Here is an 18,154-nt window from a genome sequence, read left to right as displayed (position 1 = left end):
AGAATAAAATGGTTTAAAGATTTCAAATAATTTTCTCACAAATTGGATGTTTGGTGTTGACATATCATAGTTGTGACACAAAATATTAACATTAGAATTAAAATATTCTAAAACTATAAAACTTAGCAGAGCCTGTGTGACATTGATGTACTCTGCAGAAGAGGACTGTGGCAAGGGGGTCCGTTTAGAGTGATAGCCCCTGATATTCCCTGATTTTATTACATTTTAAGTAATGTCTGACGGTGTTGACAAAAAGTGAAGACACACCTTCGAAACCTAATTAAATACACATGTCTGACTGAAAAACAACCTTGCTTTAATATGAGATATTATTAAGTGTTGCCTTTGATAAAACAAGGTCTTTTTCATCATTAATTTTTTTTTTATCCATTTTATAGCATATGAATGAATAAACCCTTCTCTGTGGACACACAGTTTTAGATGTAGTGAGAAGACAAAAAGTGTCATAGATTTCACATAATGAGCAAATTAAATTGAAGGGGATAATTGTGTTAAATACATTCTATTATTAATCCCCATAGCATTTACAATTGAAAATATGTTTTATTTTTAAAACTAATAGCAGTTATAATTGGTGGACATGTTTTGTCCCATGTCTCAAGAATGACTGATATATATATATATATATATATATATATATATATATATATATATATATATATATATATATATATATATATAAAATAGATAATAAACTAGAAAATAAATGTAAATACATTATCAGTCAAAAGTTTTTGAACAGTACAATTTTTAATGTTTTTGAAATAAGTCAGTTCGGTTCACCAAGCTTGCATTTATTCGATCCAAAGTACAGTGAAAACAGTAAAATGTTTAAATATTTAATTTGAATACATTTTAAAATGTAATTTACTCCTGTGATTTCAAAGCTGATTTTTTTAGCATTATTAGTCCAGTCACATATTCTTTAGAAATCATTCTAATATTCGGATTTGCTGCTCAAAAAACATTTATTATTATGTTGAAAACAGCTGAGTAGATTTTTTTTCAGGTTTCTTTGATGAATAGAAAGCTCAGAAGAACAGCATTTATGTAAAATAGAAATCATTTGTAACATAAATGTCTTTATCATCACTTTTGATCCATTTAAAGCATCCTTCCAAATTAAAACGTATGCATTTCTATCATTTCTTTGGTTAGTATTAATTTCTATAATTTCTTTGCTGATCTTTGGATCTTTCTATTCATCAAAGAATCCTGAATAAAATGTACTCAACTGTTTTAAATATTGATAACAAGAAATGTTTCTTAAACGGCAAATCAGCATATTAGAATGATTTCTGAAGGATCGTGTGACACTGAAGCTTGGAGTAATGACGCTAAAAATGTAGCTTTGGTCACAGGAATAAATTCAGTTATATTAAATAGTAAAAAAAAATATATATTTCAGAATTTTACTGTTTTGGCTGTGCTTTGGATTAAATAAATGCAGGCTTGGCGATTAAGTTGGTAAAAAGAAACCAGGTGTGTTTATATAAAAATTACAAATGAAAATAAAAGTAAATAAATTGTAAAGTATTTACAACGGTCAATGAAACTGCAGAATATTACGGGGCTATGGCCTCATTTTCAACATTGACCGCATCAATATGGCTACCAATAGGCACCGTCTGAATCGACTGTGTTATTGCATCACTTCCGGGAAATAAGGTCAAAAATTGTTTCCCTTGTCCGCCATTTGAAATATTTGAACTTCCTTGTGACAACTTCCAATGTACGTTTTGGTTTACACTGAACAATTATCAGAGGATCTGGGCGAATAGTCGTAGTTTTTGCGTCCCATGCACGTTGGGATTCCGACGTCGGCGGTTTTCTCACACGATTGGAACAAAAAAGCGTAGAAAAGTGTGCGAATGCTGCGCGTATTCGAAACGTGTTCAACAACGGAACGCGGTAAAGTTTTTGCATGAGTTGAACGCTGCTTGCGGATAAGGAGAGGCGAAGGGAAGGCCTGTGAAGCCTGGGCTTTTTTCTTGCGCTAGTCATGGCCGGAAATTTTGATTCGGAGGACCGAGGGAGCTGGTATTGGGGGAGATTAAGCCGGCAAGAGGCGGTTTCGCTGCTCCAAGGGCAGAGGCATGGAGTGTTCCTGGTGCGGGACTCGATCACTATTCCCGGGGACTACGTGCTGTCTGTGTCGGAGAACTCCAAAGTCTCTCATTACATAATAAACAGCATCAGCAGCAATCGCCAGTCCGGACCAGGTAAACGGTGCATGTAAAAAAAATCCTGCCGACGACGGGACGAATAAATACAGCTTTAGCAATACGCTTAGCAGCTCGATGAGAAACTTGTGTACTTTTATACTACGAATAGTTCTGCACATTTTTTGCGTCATTCTAGTGTTACATATTCATTTCTGTTTACACTTACTATCAGTTATTTTTTAGTATAAACCGTATTTTTGCTTAAGTCATTCAGATAATTTAGACATTTTAACATGTAATGAGAATCATACATATTTTTATGACAAAAACAGTCACTTTGTTGTTTGCAGACGCTATATGCACAGCACTGCTGAATTTATTAACTATTTCTTAGGTTTGGTTATAAAAATGTGTGGTGCTTTCAAAAATCCTGTTGTTTACACAACTATAATTGTGATGATTATTCTCATAGATTAAGGTTAAGCAAATCTCGATCATATGTGCTTTCTCGCTGTCATCCCGCAGGACTCGCTCCTCCTCGGTTCCGGATTGGAGATCAGGAATTTGATGCCTTACCTGCCCTGTTGGAGTTCTACAAGATCCACTACCTGGATACCACCACTCTCATTGAGCCCATCAGCAAAGCCAAGCACTCGTCCTTCATCAGCGTCAATGCGGGAACAGGAGGAGCTCCTCAGAGGCTGGAAGAGGAGTACGTCCGAGCTCTCTTTGACTTCCCGGGCAACGACGACGAGGACCTTCCTTTTCGAAAGGGCGACGTTCTCCGAGTTCTGGAGAAGCCGGAGGAGCAGTGGTGGAACGCTCAGAATTCAGAAGGCCGTGTCGGCATGATCCCCGTGCCCTACGTGGAGAAGTACAGACCTGCATCGCCGACATCAGGGGGCCCTGGAGGGTCCGTCGGAGGGCCCGGAGCTCACGGCAACTCCGACGGCCACAGTTCTCAGTCTCAACCTTTGCTTGGCGAGCCTGGCCAATATGCCCAGCCTACATCCTTACCCAATCTACAAAATGGTCCGGTTTATGCCAGGGCGATTCAGAAGAGAGTTCCCAATGCCTATGACAAGACCGCTCTTGCTTTGGAGGTAACAAATATAGCTTTGGTTTATTGCAAAGACACACAAATAAAATTTTGTGCATAAAAATATGTATTTTTATGTTGAAATAAAACATGCTTTTTGGCTTTGGTGCCTCCCGGTGGAACTGGAATTCTCTGTGAGTTTGCTGCACAAAGCATTAAATTAACAAAGTATTTTCTTCATTTCTGTCATTGTTGATAGGTCGGCGACATGGTGAAGGTGACCAAGATCAATGTAAACGGCCAGTGGGAGGGTGAGTGCAAGGGAAAGCATGGCCATTTTCCCTTTACCCACGTCCGCTTGCTGGACCAGCACAATCCAGAGGATGAACTGAGCTGAGAGAGCAGACTGTCTTCCCTAGCAGCCCTTAGATGTTCACTCACTCACACGCACACACACACACGCATATACACACACACTCCGGCTCCTCACACATCCTCACTACTGCCCTTTACCTATCCGCCTCGTCATTACCTTGTGCCATTGTGTCTCATGCCAACGATCACAGCACCTGCAACAATTCCCTTATTAGATTTTATGCAATAATTGAAGATATTTACCAAGTAAACACTAAATTCCACACACAGCACCATACACTACAGAGAGAGGAGCATTAGCGTGTGGCTTCTTGTGAACTGAGAAAAGAGGAAGAAGCCTGCTTGGACTTAAAACATGAGCGGTTTGGTGTCTTAACAAGGGACTGTTCCTTTGCTTCTTTGAATGCGGTAGCATACACTACTTAGTGTCCTAGAACACAGCAGCTTTCACACTACAAATCATCTACTAGAAATGCAGATCGAACATGCTTTGAATAGTTTTTAGTCTTTTTCATCGGCTTGTCAGCCGGTCAAACGTGTCATGAAGCGGTTCCTACCAGGGGCGGTGCACTATATAAATGATGGAGTAGCCCGAACCCTCACCGCATTTAGTTTTATTTATGCACAACATTTCTAATGTATACAAGATGGGCCATGCGTCATTATTCACTACCGCTAAGTAACTTTGTTTTACTACATTTTCATTATATATTATCAGGAAACGCTACTTGCTCCTTTCACCATTATTGCTGTACTTGGAAGTATTACACTAAATGCGGATTTGTTGAATGTGTAACCCTAATTTCTAATGCTAGACTCAATGCGTCAACATAAGATAGACTTAAATGTTTTTTTTTTGTTGTTGTTTTTAAAATAAAATCCAACATTGTGACTTTTCCACTCAAATTAACCAATGTGTTTTTGCCAAAACCTCCCTTGCCAAGGTGGAAAATACAATAAGTGGTTGTTGTAGTGACTCTCTATCTTCAACTACTTCAATAATAGATAAAGATATTTCTAAAACAGCCCAGTTGTCTTTACAGGATATAGGATCATATGAAGTGCAACACTAATGTGCGAAGCCTGATGCCTCAAATGTGTTTTGCTCAATTGATTTTGCACATACGAGTAGCCTTTATCTAAGATTGGTTTATCTGGCTGTTGATTTTTGTTTTAGAACATCAGTCTCCATCATGCCTGTATTATCTATCTCAGTGCAGAAATATAGTGCATTTTGTCCTATAATTCCCCCTAAGATATTGCTTTCCTAATTGCCTGCCTTAATTGCAGATTGTTGTCAATGACCAAATCAGCAATGTCTTTAGCCTAATTAGTTAAATGCAAAATGAGGGGAAAAGAAGAGTATGTTATGTTCATCCTTGCAGAAATGTTTGTTTTAACCAACTTCCATTACTAATGACTGAGAATAGAAATCAAATGTATAAATGATAACACTAATAGACAGGCTACCAGAACACTATCAAATGTTAATGTTTTTACCCTTTGTTACTTTTAAAAAGAAAAAAGTTGACTAACTTTGTTTGGTAACAATGACAATCACCTGGAAACTCTTCTGTTATGTCACATCTAAATGTTAGAAAGCTATGTTGTGTATGTGTGTAGGTTAGCTGTATGTTGTCAAGATGTGACAGCAAGCCGGCCATGTTATGTAATTGTCACTTAAGTCGTAATTATGAAGGACTTTGATGTTCATGATCTGTCTTATTAACTGTCTATGTTTCAGTCAGAAATGACCTTGATGAAATTAGATCACTAAAATCAGTCACAAAGCAAAGCTGGAGTCTTATAAGTCTGAGCTCTCTCACCTGTGTCCTGTGAGAATGATTTCACCTCAAAACGCGCCACTTTCGTCTATGACTGAGCTGAAAGAGTAATCGCAAGTCGTGTCTGTACATTTTAATTGTACCCAAAGTATTATGTTTAGAACCTAAATATCAACACAGTAATTTTGTGAAATTAATCTTGTGTTATCCTTTATGTGCATCCAAGTCTGTCAGAACAGTGTTTTAAGTCACACAAAAAAAACTACGTTTTTGTTACAGTTTTATTCCTGTACATGAAATAAAGTTGACCCCTATAGTAATGCTACTCAAACCTTTTACTTTGCCTCTGTCGGTATTTTAATGCTATTTAAATTGATTTTGTTAAGAGCATAAACATGATGGAGAGGTTTTTGTTTTGTTATTCTATTATAGTATTTTGTTCCTTTAAATAATTTTCTGTTATTCATTTTGATGAGCCAATCTGGTTGCAAATTTTTAATGTGTATCAGACAGTAATGTCATATGTTGGAAATATGTTAGTAAAATAAAATACCACTTTACGCTAACACTTTATAACTCATTAGTTAACATTACAGTTGAGGTCAAAAGTTTACATACACCTTGCAGCATCTGCAAAATCTTAATTATTTTACCAAAATAAGGAGGATCATGCAAAATGCATGCCATTTTTTATTTAGTACTGACCTAAATAAGATATTTCACATAGAAGACATTTACCTGTACAATCCACAAGAGAAAACACTATTAAATTTATAAAAATAACTTGGTTCAAAAGTTTACATGCACTTGATTCTTAATACTGTGTTGTTACCTGAATGATCCACAGCTGTGTTTTGTTTAGTGATAGTTGTTCATGTGTCCCTTGTTTGTCCTGAACAGTTAAACTGCCTGCTGTTCTTCAGAAAAATTCTTCATGGTCCCACAAATTCTTTGGTTTTTCAGCATTTTTGTGTATTTAAACCCTTTCCACCAATGACTGAACGGTTTTGAGATCCATATTTTCACAGAGGACAACTAGAGGAACTCATATACAACTATTACAGAAGGTTCAAACGTTCACTGATGCTTCAGAAGGAAACACAATGCATTAAAAGCCGGGGGTGTAAAGTTTTTAACAGAAGGAAGATGTGTACTTTTTTCTCATTTTGCCTAATTATCTTTTTTTTTTCCATTTAGTACTGCCCTTCAGAAGCTACAGAAGATGCTACAAGTTAAATAGTTTTCACCCCCTGGCTCTTATTGCATCGTGTTTCCTTCTGAAGCATCAGTGAGGGTTTGAACCTTCTGTAATACTTGCATATGAGTCCCTCAGTTGAGAAAAGATGGATCTCAAAATCATAGTCATTTAATATCTTCTTGTATGCTGATAAATGGTGAGTAATGATGGCAGAATTTACATATTTCAAAATAATTGTTGTAATGTGTTAATTCAAAAGCTGTTGCGTTTGAGTCTGGACTTTAAACATTTTTCACAATATTTCTCACAGGATAGAACGACATGAGGGTGAGTAAATGATGACAGAATGTTCTTTTTGAATGAACTATGCCTTTAAATTCAAGTATTTACAGTGTTTTTTACAGACTATCGCTAGCAGTTAATGTACGTTTTAATACACAATGTTTGGTTGCACAAAGTGTGCAGAATGCACATAGCATTCATTCTCTGTTCAAATAAAGAGGGTTAAAAATCCAGCATTCGTATGGGGAGAGAGGGAGTGTGTAGAGATGCTCTGTGTGAAAGTTCCCGGATGAAGGTGTAACGCCATCTTTACTCCACCATTCAAGCCGCAGCTGTTGCTCGCGTAGGGGCCTGCCGGTGAACTCACACTCCTCCTTTACTCCCAATCTCTCACAAAACACGCTCGCCGCGCGCTGTCCAACATGGGTGACCGGGAGGATTTGGTGTACCAAGCCAAACTGGCCGAGCAGGCGGAGAGATACGATGGTAAGAGACACTGCGAGGTAACGGGAACGTTATTTTTACAAAGCGAGTGCTCATGCAGGCTAACTGACGGTCGGGTTAGCTGGCTTAATTCGCGGTTAAACCAAGCGAACAGCTTGTGAATTGCAAACCGATCTCCGTTTACTTTTTCGAAACGTTGTTTCTCTTATTTGTACAGTCTGTTAATTCTGTCGATGTGATATTGGGGTAACTACAGAATGGCATATGAAGATGGAGACGTTTATTGAGGAGACAAAATGGCGGAGAGTTAGTGGGTGAGGCAAGCTGTTGCTAGCCATGGCGGAGGGGGTGGCTGCGGTCTTCAAGCCTCATGTAGGCGAAGACAGACTCAAATATTAGTTAACATCTGTCTTAATCCACCCAGCTAACCACAATAAAGACTTATTTCGGCATCAGGTCCTCCCTTTTCTCCGTTTAGCCCCGCAGCACATTACGGGAGACCGTGACTGTGTCTCAAACCCTTCTGAGCTGCCTACTTAGACAGCATTTTTGCGTATTACGTTCGCGTTGAGTTGTGATACCCAAAAATACTGTCCAGGCAGGTACCTCACTAGGTTTTAAGACGGTGCCGTTGTACAGTAACGCAAAGCAAGTAATGCTTAGTAAGCTGAGATACTGTAGCTTTGCAGTGAGATTTCATTTCAGACTGTAGAGAAGAGGCTCACTGGCTTGTTCAAGATTTGAACAATATACTTAACCAGCAGCTATGATTGTGCCTTGTTGGTAATTTATTGTCTAGTTTAGTCACCCATTAACCTATGTTAGGTAGCTAAGGTTTTCACTCAACACTTGAAAGTATGCCGCAAGTATGTAGTGTGCTGGAATGATGATTAACAAAGGATATGCACAGTGTTTTGGTGAATGTATACTGGCTAACGTTACCCAAGGTGAATACAAATGTGAGGTTGTTAATAATCTTTAGCGTGTCTTATTTGAGTACATAAATAATACACACTCCCATGGAGTGCAACAGTGGCCGTCCACTTTGATTCAAGAAGTATTTTTTTCATAGGAAGCTATGAATCAAACCAGCCAGTTATGAGGTGAATCACAACATTACAAACTGGTTTAAAGCACGAAAGTATTTACAAATCAGGCTTTGATGAGGAAAAGAACTACAATCTCATGAATCTCTGTGAGAGACAGTAGAATTCAAAGCAATGCAGTAATATAAAACTCTTCATTTAAAGCTGTTGGCTTATTTGTATTTATAAAAGGTATTGTATAACATGCTTATGCATCCAATATTTAAGTAGTTTGAGAAGAAAGGAAACTATTGCTGTATTCAGTGCTTTGTGTGAGTGGGCGGGCACTAAAGATTCTTTTGGTTTTTGCTTGTGGTGATTGGTGGAGATTTCTCTTTCTCCTGCAGAATTATGGGTAATGTAGTTTTTCTGCCAGAAATTCTGCTGATAAACGCAGTTATTCATAAAATGTGTTAATGCTGGCTGATGTCTTCAACAGATGCACTATGAATGACCAATTTAAGGCGTCATTTACCTGGAAAAAATGAATGGATTTTTACTTCTGGAACCCGCTGTATTTTCTCACTAGTTGCAATTTTTGTAATTAAATCCAGTCAGCAAAATATCCATCACGCTTGTCTTTTCGATTTTCCCAGAAATGGTTGACTCCATGAAGAAGGTGGCTGGCATGGATGTTGAGCTAACGGTTGAAGAAAGAAACCTGCTGTCGGTGGCCTACAAGAACGTTATTGGGGCGAGAAGAGCGTCTTGGAGGATAATCAGTAGTATTGAGCAGAAAGAGGAAAATAAGGGTGGAGAGGACAAATTGAAAATGATTCGGGAATATAGACAAACGGTAAGATGTGCTCTAACTAACATTAATTCGCATGACTAGAATGATACGTTTGAGGTTTTAACCCTTTGAATTTTCTTATTCAGGTTGAGACTGAATTGAAATCAATCTGCAATGACATCCTCGATGTATTGGACAAGCACCTAATCCCAGCTGCAAATTCAGGAGAGTCCAAGGTCTTCTACTACAAAATGTATGAAACCCATGATATCTTATTTTTGTTCAAGTGAATCTAAGGATGAATCTTATGTGACATAATGAGGTCACGGCTTTATTTATACATGTTTTAAACAGATCTTTTCTCCCTTTGATGCATCAGGAAGGGCGATTACCACAGGTATCTCGCTGAGTTTGCCACAGGAAACGACAGGAAGGAGGCTGCAGAAAACAGTTTGGTTGCTTACAAAGCTGCTAGTGATATTGCAATGACAGACCTTCAGCCAACACACCCTATTCGCTTGGGTCTGGCTCTTAACTTCTCCGTATTCTACTATGAAATCCTCAACTCTCCCGACCGTGCATGCAGGTTTGTTTGTCTTTCAAATCACTGAACATCAAGTACAACCGACATACTAAATCTACATAGTATCTGTTTATTTATTATAATAAGCTTTGTTTAATGTGTTTGGGTGCATTTGTATGTTGATGCTAGGTTGGCAAAGGCGGCATTTGACGATGCTATTGCTGAACTGGACACATTGAGTGAAGAAAGCTACAAGGACTCGACACTCATCATGCAATTGTTACGTGATAACCTGACACTATGGACTTCAGATATGCAGGGAGACGGTAAGACGGATCATCAATGCCGTTTCAGATGCTAAGCCTGACAAACATTTCTTTTAAACCCATTGGTACATGAAGGTGACATCCTCAGAAGCTCCTCCACAAACCCAAGCTATTTTTAGAGCGATTGTTTCAGAGTGTCCCGATTTAGGACTTGTGAGGCATAGTTTCCAGCCATCTCTATTATCTGCCTTTAAAAGAGTTAAAATAGAAGACTCTGGCTACATTGAAAGTGGAATTACGCAAGCAAATATGCTTACTATTCAAATCCATTTTGTACTAATATAGTATATTAGGCCAAAATGCTCATTGTTACCCCAGAAGGAAGCTGTTAAACCTTGTTCTCTGTTGATCTAGTGCACATCACTGCTTTTCTGTGCAAATCCAGCGGTGTAATCTTTCTCTACTGCATTTCATGTCATCTTGTAATGTGTCCGAACTCATGCCGTCCAACTTAACCCATCTTGCCTTTTTCATCCCCACTATTTAGATTCCTAAAGGGAAATGTTAATTGCCCACAAACTTTATTTGTAAGTGCGGCCACTTTTTCCAGCTCTTGCCCTTTTGCCCACAAGTTGCATCATCACTCACCCGTTTGTAAGCTTTGTGTTGCGATCTTTGTAGCCACCAGAGTGCTATATGTGCAGCATGTCTGAAACAAAGCGTTTCTGCATGATCACTGCCAGATCCTCAATGTCCAATTGGAATGGCTGTGTTGTACCACTATAGTAGAAAATTGAAATGTTTTGGTAGAGTAAAGGTCTCAAGGGTATCCTCCTTTGGTTTGGGAATTATGTGTGTGAAAGTTAAATGACCACATGAGATAACACTGCATTCAAATTAGACTTAAGCCAGATTTTGATCTATTTATTTTTAACATAAGTGAATTTTATTTTTCTCACAGCATGTATTTAGTCCTTCACTATTGATTTGATAAAATTTTTTGCTTTTTATTTGGCAAACTCGTAATGCACAGATCTTGCAAGGGTTGCAAACTTGATCGTGATGTGCGACGATGTACAACACATCACTTGCGGATTGCGTTGAGGGACGTAACTGCATTGCGATGCGATAACAATGGCTTTGTTTCTCTGTGCACAGGTGAGGAACAGAATAAAGAGGCGCTGCAAGATGTGGAGGATGAAAACCAATGAGACAACACAGCCAATATGAGACTCCACCCCACTTCCCCTCCCCTTCCCCAGACCCCACTCACAAAGGGAGCCACCAAGCCCAACCTTATGAGTGGCACTCAACAGCTTGATGCCTCCAGTTTTCTCTCCCTTTGTTTGATTTTTAATATTATTCTGTTTTATTAGCCCTTAAATTGAAATAAAATATACCACTCATGAAACAACCTTCAATTATGATTTTTGAATGGTCAGAACTTAAAGATTTCTTGGAGTATTTTTGTTTTGTTTTTTGTCCTGGTACAGCGTTTTTCCTTTTTTTGTTCATTTGCTTTTTCTCAACATTTTTATCAGTTGCTGGATATATTTTGAGTTTTTCTTAATGTAATTACAGAAATTAACTTTTATTACTATTACTGATATGTCTACTATTAGTGGTTTGAGCTGTAATATTTCTGTGTTAGTGCAATTATAAAATGCAGTTAAAGAAAACAATTAAACCTTTAAAAGGGCAAGTCTAAACAAAGTGCTCTTTTTGTTAATTTAGTTTTTTCAGAGAAAGTCAAAGCAAATTTTCTTGATATCCATGTGGAGCAAAATGCTTAACATCACCAAGTAGTAGTTATGTAGTAACATTTACCAGTGGTCTGGACTGTAATTTGTGCTAAAATACTGTATTGCTCACATAGGCTGATGATGATGATGATGGAGGGTGGATGGATGGATGGCTGCAGCTCTATAAAACTGAAGGAGCCTTGTTGCTTTTAGAACTAAGACAAATGCAGGTCTCCATTTGGCTGTCTCCAAAAAGAAAAAAAAAAGCACTAATAAAGTTGATTTTAAGCCTGCATGACTACATGAAATAGTCTATTTTTCTTCTTCCCCCCCTGAATCTACATAATGCATATAATTTCTTCTGTACTTTATGTTAACTTGAAACTAGTTTGTACTACTGGATATCTGACTGGAACCACAAACCTAGAATCTGTATTACAACGAAACAGCATGGAATTAACAATTAACTTAAATAAAACTGCCTCAAGTAAAATATTTAACCACCTCTTCTGCACTCAAAATGTTTTCCTTTCTCCTTTATCTCTATATTGTATGTGCTTTTCCTTTATGAAACAATGGTTGGGAGTGAAGCGTTTACCTTGCAAAGTTAGAGAAATAATGTTTTATGGAGTAAGAAGTCAATTTGCTCTTGGCAAGTAGGATTTGAACCTTCGGATATTGGGTTTTCTCAGTCCTGGATACTAGCTTTTAGTATTTGTGAGGGATCTGTCAGTTGAAGATTAGTACATGTATATTTGCAGATGATATTTAAAGAATGATGTGTATTTATTTAACTGGGAATCTAGGTGCCACTAAGGCCCTCTATATCAATGGTTCTCAACCAGGGGGGGTTAAGATTGTTTAAAATAAGATATTGTTTATTATTTTAATTCAGTCTTTATTCAGTAAACCAGAAGTGACTGAAAAAGTCATATAATTGGCTAAAAACATTAAATTCATTGGTTTAAAATAGTGGGATACCTGGAGATTATTTGAATTTGTTTAAATTTGAATTGTAATTATTTTAGTTACCAGCAATTGTACTTTTAGTATACTAAACTGGTATGCATAAAGTCTGCTAAATTAAAACAACTAATTTAGTACTTAATGAACTTCAATTGTGCGGAAATAGTGCTAAGGTCCACCTAAAGATATACTTAAATATTTGACTGTGCTAAAGTGGAACTATTGTAAGTATACTTTAGGTACTCTTCAAATATCTTGCATTTAAAGAACGATATTATTTAAAGATCATACATCCTGCATCAATAGTGACATTAAAACATATTTTAGGCTTAATATTAAGAAATGTGCATTGTGCACAAGTAGTACTTCAAATAAAGTTTCAGTAAGTCTTCAGCCGTATGTCAGTAAATACACTATATTGCCAAAAGTATTCGCTCACCCCCTTCTAATGAACCGGTTTGACTACTTTAGTAATTTCCATGAGTACAGATCTTAATGTTTAAGCATATAATGATATTCTAGGGAATTGTGTGCTTCTAATTTTATAGCTAATCCCAGCTGAACACCTCTGGTGTGACTTTAAATGCAGACCTTGAGCCAAAAACCATCACCAAACACCAATGACTTGTACGTATGGGTACAGTAATTTTAGACAAATCCAAAACTTTTGCAACAGAGATGGAAATACAATTTTTAAATACACTAATTATGTTTCCGTATTTGTTGCCACAGATTTAGAAGTGCCTATTTCTGTTTTAAAGAAGGGGTGTCCCAATACTTTTGTCCATTTAGTGTTTGTACAAGTCATTGGTGTTTGGTGATGAGTTTTTGGCTCAAAGTCTGCATTTAAAGTCACACCAGAGGTGTTCAGCTGGGATTAGGACTTGGCTTTATGCAGACCAGTCAAGTTCTTCCACACTGACTGAATCAGTCATTTCGATTTGAACCTTGCCTTATACACAAAGGCATTGTCATGTTAGAATTGAAGAGGGTCCTGTTCAAACTGTTGCTATAAAATTAGAAGCACACAATTCCCTAGAATATCATTTTATGCTTAAACATTAAAACTTGTACTCATGGAAATTACTAAAGTAGTCAAACCTGTTCATTAGAAGGGGGTGAGCGAATACTTTTGGCAATATAGTGTATGTTAATATACTTGAACTATACTTAGTATAAAATAAATGCATTTTAAATCTATTACTTTTTTACTAGTGCATTTTAATCAAAACACATTAGAGTACAAGTACCAGAAGAAATCTGTTACCCAACACTGGTCAGGCAATCTGCTATTTTTCAGACTTATTATGAATTAAAACCACTGCTATAAAATGGAGGTCTAAAAGGGGACCTTGCACAAAATCTTTGTTAGACAGTTGTTGCCCTTAATTTACACTCATAACTCCACAGTTATGTATTTTACACAATCATATCAAGCTGGTAATTAGTTGCACTTGACAGACCATCAATAAAACCAAATACCATCTTCCAAAAGCTGTAGTGAATAAAGGGATAGTTCACCCAAAAATGGAAATTCTGTCATTAATTACTCACCCTCATGCCGTCCCAAACCTGTAAGACCTTCGTTCATCTTCGGGACACAAATTAAGATATTTTTGAGGAAATCTGAGAGCTTTTTGACCCTCTATAGACAGCAATGGAACCAGTGTTGCCAAGTCTGTGGTTTTCCCATGGAATTGGACTTGAAGCGACCCCCATAATATGATATTTATCCCCTGGCATGCTAATTTTACCAAGGGAATCCTGCCAAAAACATGTATTTTATCCCTGGAAAGCATTTTTTTTAACCAGGGGACCCCCTCGAAACGCCATTGGGCTACTTTTAGGCTAGTTTTGAGTAGCAATTGGCCAGGATTTGTTGTAAAAACCTGGCAACCCTAAATGGAACTACCACATTCAAGACCCAGAAAGGTAGTAAGGACATTGTTAAAATAGTCCATGTGACATCAGTGGTTTAACTATAATATTATGAAGCTACAAGAATACTTTTTGTGTGCAATAAAAACAAAAGTAACAACCTTATTTAACAATTTCCTCTCTTCCGTGTCAGTTTTCGACGTGCATTCACAAGAGTACCACAACGCATGCACATTTTCTCTAATTGTAAACAAAGTGCAGCATTGTGCTACTCTTGGTAATGGCGTAAGTAAATAAATAAGAATTGCTGAATAAAGTCGTTATTTTTAATTTTTTTGTACATAAAGATTATTTTCGTAAAAATTAATTATGAATTAATTCATAAAATTAAGGTTGAACCACTGATGTCACATGAACTATTTTAATGATATCGTGTCAGGTGCGTTGCTGTCTATGCAGGGTCAGAAAGCTATTGAATTTCATCAAAAATATCTTAATTTGTGTTCTGAAGATGAGTGAACATCTTACAGGTTTGGAACGACATGAGGGTGAGTAATTAATTACAGAAATATATTTTATTTTACAGCAGAAAACAGAGTCGTGACTTTTATTTTGAAACAATTCCGGCTGTCATGGAAACTCCACCCTTTGTTAAAGCGTTAGCAGGAAGTTCCTACTAAAAATACCCCGACGTCAGGCTAAAGAAAGGACCTGACTCCAGGCGGACAAATTTTAGGATTTCATGTGTACGTCAAGGTGCCTTCGGAAACATGTCGGGACAGAGGGGAACCATTCTGTATTCATCGCATAAACTCTCGCTCTTGGTTTTATCCCTGCTTGTTGTGTTTATCAGCTCCATCAACTCAGTTCCTGTAGACGAGCAGAGAGAACAGGAACCAGAGACTTACAGCAAATACTACAATTATGACCAACTTACTGACCTTCTCAAAAGTCTCGCTCAGAAATACGCAAACATCGCCAATCTGACCAGCATCGGCAGATCCGTTGAAAACAGGGAGCTTTGGGTGATGAGAATCACCAAGGACCCCACTGCTGATGTTCCAGGAAAACCCAAATTCAAGTACGTGGGCAACATGCACGGAGACGAGACCGTGTCCCGGCAGGTTCTGGTCTACCTGGTGGAGTATCTGCTGGAGAAGTACGGAGACGAACCGCGGGTCACGGAGCTGGTCGACAGCACTGATATTTATATCATGCCGAGCATGAACCCTGATGGTTTTGAGAAGTCTAAGGAGGGGGATTGTACAGGCAAAGAGGAGGGTCGGAATAATGCTAAAAACATCGACCTCAACAGAAGTTTTCCAGACCAGTTTGAAGACATTCATGTGAACAGAGAAGAAATGCCTGAAGTCGCCGCTGTCATGAGGTGGATCCTGGAAAACAAGTAAGAGCATTCATAAACCGAACCTAACTTGTGACAGAAAATCCAGCTGTTGACCATTTTAAACCAGCTACCATGTTCCAAAACACAGCTACTAACAAAGGTTGCACGAATCTGGAAGTTTAGACTGTACAAGTCATGGAAATAGTAACTTTTGTATAATTTATCTCTACAATAATTGATTTTTCTAAATAATAAAAAAACCCTCTGCAATAACTGACTCAAAACTGACTAAAAACTTTGTTAACATTAGTAATAAAACACAACTATTTATTGTTAGTACATTTTTGTTTAGGACCATTAAATAACTTTTAGAAATTCAACTTGAGTTCAGTAATTAATACATTTTGTAATTAACAGTAATAAATGCATTAAAAGTTTTTTTCATTGTTAGTTGATGTTAACTAATGCTAACAGTAACACTTTACAAAAAGTTTCTATTAGTTAATGTATTAACTAATATGAACAGACAATGAACAGTTCATTTAGTACAGTTTTTACTAATCTTTGTTAATGTTAGTTAATGAAAAATACAGTCGTTCATTGTTAGTTCATGTTAATTCACAGTGTTTTAACTAATGTTAACAAACACAACTTAATTTTAATAATGCAAAAGTAAATGTTGAAATTACCATGAACTAAGATTGATAAATGCTGTGGAAGAATTGTTAATTCGTAGTTCATGTTAACTAAGTAATAAACTAATGAACCTTATTGTAAAGTGTTACCGTTTCCAGTTGTCGATTACTGGATTAAGATTTCACAGAGATGCAAATAATAATAAATTAATAAATAATGTAAAATAAATAAGTAAAATAATCCAGTAAATAAATATTACCAACAACTGAATAATTCATGGAAATTATAATTTTTTTCTTCAAATTTTTCTAATCCAGCTCTACAATATATTAAAATAATAGTAGTGAATTTAATTTAATTTTTACAAAGTGCAATCCTTTTTTTTATAATTCATATTTATTACACCATATTTATTTTTCTTCTTTTTGTCTTATTATTATCTCTGTAAGTGCAATATCTATAAAATGTTAATCAAATGTATGTGAAGTACACCTTGCAGAAAATGCTAAATGTTAGTTTTTACAAAAACAAGAGGGATCATACAAAATATGTTTTTTATTTAGTAATATCATATTTTTTTTCATTTAGTACTGCCCTTCAGAAGCTACAGAAGATTCTTACATGTTCCCAGAAGACAAAATAAGTTACATTTACCCTGAACTTCAGATTCAACAACTGCCCCCCCCCCCCCCCCCCCCCCGTTCTTTATGCATCATATTTTTATGCTGAAGCATCAGTGAGCATTTGAACCTTCTTGCATATGAGTCCCTCAGTTGTCCTCAGCGTGAAAAGATGGATCTCAAAATCATAAAGTCATTGTTGGAAAGGGTTCAAATACACAAAAATGCTGAAAAACCAAAACATTTGTGGGACCTGAAGGATTTTTTTTTAACTGTTCAGGACAAACAAGGGACTCATGAACAACTATCACTAAACAAACAACAACAAAAAAACATCTATGGATCATTCAGGTAACAACACAGTATTAAGAATCAAGTGTATGTAAACTTTTAAACAGGGTCATTTGTATAAATTGAACTATTATTTTCTCTTGTGAAATATCTTATTCAGGTCAGTATTAAATAAAAAATAACAAGCATTTCGTACGATCCCTCTTATTTTGGTAAAATAATTCACATTTTGAAGATCCTGCAAGGTGTGTGTAAACTTTTGACTTCAACTGTAGATGGGTTAATAATTGCATTGATTCTCTATTGCAGATTTGTGCTCTCTGGGAATCTGCATGGTGGCACCGTGGTGGCCAGTTATCCTTTTGATGACTCAGAGGCCCATGCTACTGAGGGCACCTATAGCAGATCCCCCGACGATGCTCTCTTCAAATACTTGGCACGGGTTTACGCAGAGAATAACCCCGTTATGAAAACCGGGGAGCCGAAGTGTGAGGAAAACATGAGTGAGACCTTCAAGGACGGCATCACGAATGGAGCAAAGTGGTATGACGTGGCAGGTACGTGGTAACATTTTATCTCTTAACCTTTCTTTAAATCTTCCCTGTTTTCCTTTGTTCTGTTTATCCGAATTTCACCCGCTGAGGTTCTAGCAATCATGCAAATTTTTATAAGGGCTTAAAACTGTTTCCATAGAGATGAAGATGTGCTTGATGTAGCTTTATGAGTGATTAACTTCACTTCAGTGGTCTTGAAAAATGGCT

General features: G+C 37.0%; 3 protein-coding genes across 4 annotated transcripts in view; all 3 read left to right on the top strand.

Annotated features, from left to right (window-relative positions):
* The first annotated feature begins 1,723 nt into the window (after positions 1–1,723).
* Positions 1,724–5,720, top strand: crk (v-crk avian sarcoma virus CT10 oncogene homolog). The gene is made up of 3 exons (XM_073817620.1): positions 1,724–2,243; positions 2,712–3,289; positions 3,485–5,720. Exons 1-3 carry the CDS (start codon positions 2,024–2,026, stop codon positions 3,620–3,622), a joined length of 936 nt encoding a protein of 311 aa, XP_073673721.1. The 5' UTR covers positions 1,724–2,023; the 3' UTR covers positions 3,623–5,720.
* Positions 5,721–7,168: 1,448 nt separating this feature from the next.
* On the top strand, positions 7,169–12,157 carry ywhae1 (tyrosine 3-monooxygenase/tryptophan 5-monooxygenase activation protein, epsilon polypeptide 1). Of its 2 annotated transcripts, XM_073817491.1 has the most exons (7): positions 7,169–7,350; positions 8,990–9,189; positions 9,273–9,379; positions 9,506–9,712; positions 9,839–9,975; positions 10,463–10,502; positions 11,074–12,157. In XM_073817491.1, exons 1-6 carry the CDS (start codon positions 7,287–7,289, stop codon positions 10,468–10,470), a joined length of 723 nt encoding a protein of 240 aa, XP_073673592.1. In that variant the 5' UTR covers positions 7,169–7,286; the 3' UTR covers positions 10,471–10,502; positions 11,074–12,157. The 2 variants fall into 2 exon arrangements, with proteins under 2 accessions (XP_073673592.1, XP_073673591.1); XM_073817490.1 differs by lacking the exon at positions 10,463–10,502.
* Positions 12,158–15,195: 3,038 nt separating this feature from the next.
* The window catches only part of cpda (carboxypeptidase D, a), a 30,009-nt gene continuing 27,050 nt past the window's right edge, over positions 15,196–18,154 (top strand). Inside the window, exons 1-2 of the mRNA XM_073817545.1 lie at positions 15,196–15,906; positions 17,703–17,950. Coding sequence (XP_073673646.1) covers positions 15,272–15,906; positions 17,703–17,950 — 883 coding nt within the window. The 5' untranslated portion in view covers positions 15,196–15,271. The remainder of the gene's footprint in view (positions 15,907–17,702; positions 17,951–18,154) is intronic.

This window comes from Garra rufa, chromosome 14 (assembly GCF_049309525.1).
Source record: "Garra rufa chromosome 14, GarRuf1.0, whole genome shotgun sequence".
Taxonomy (NCBI): domain Eukaryota; kingdom Metazoa; phylum Chordata; class Actinopteri; order Cypriniformes; family Cyprinidae; genus Garra; species Garra rufa.
Note: the sequence above shows the minus strand (reverse complement) of the source record. Positions and strands in the feature narration are given on the sequence as shown.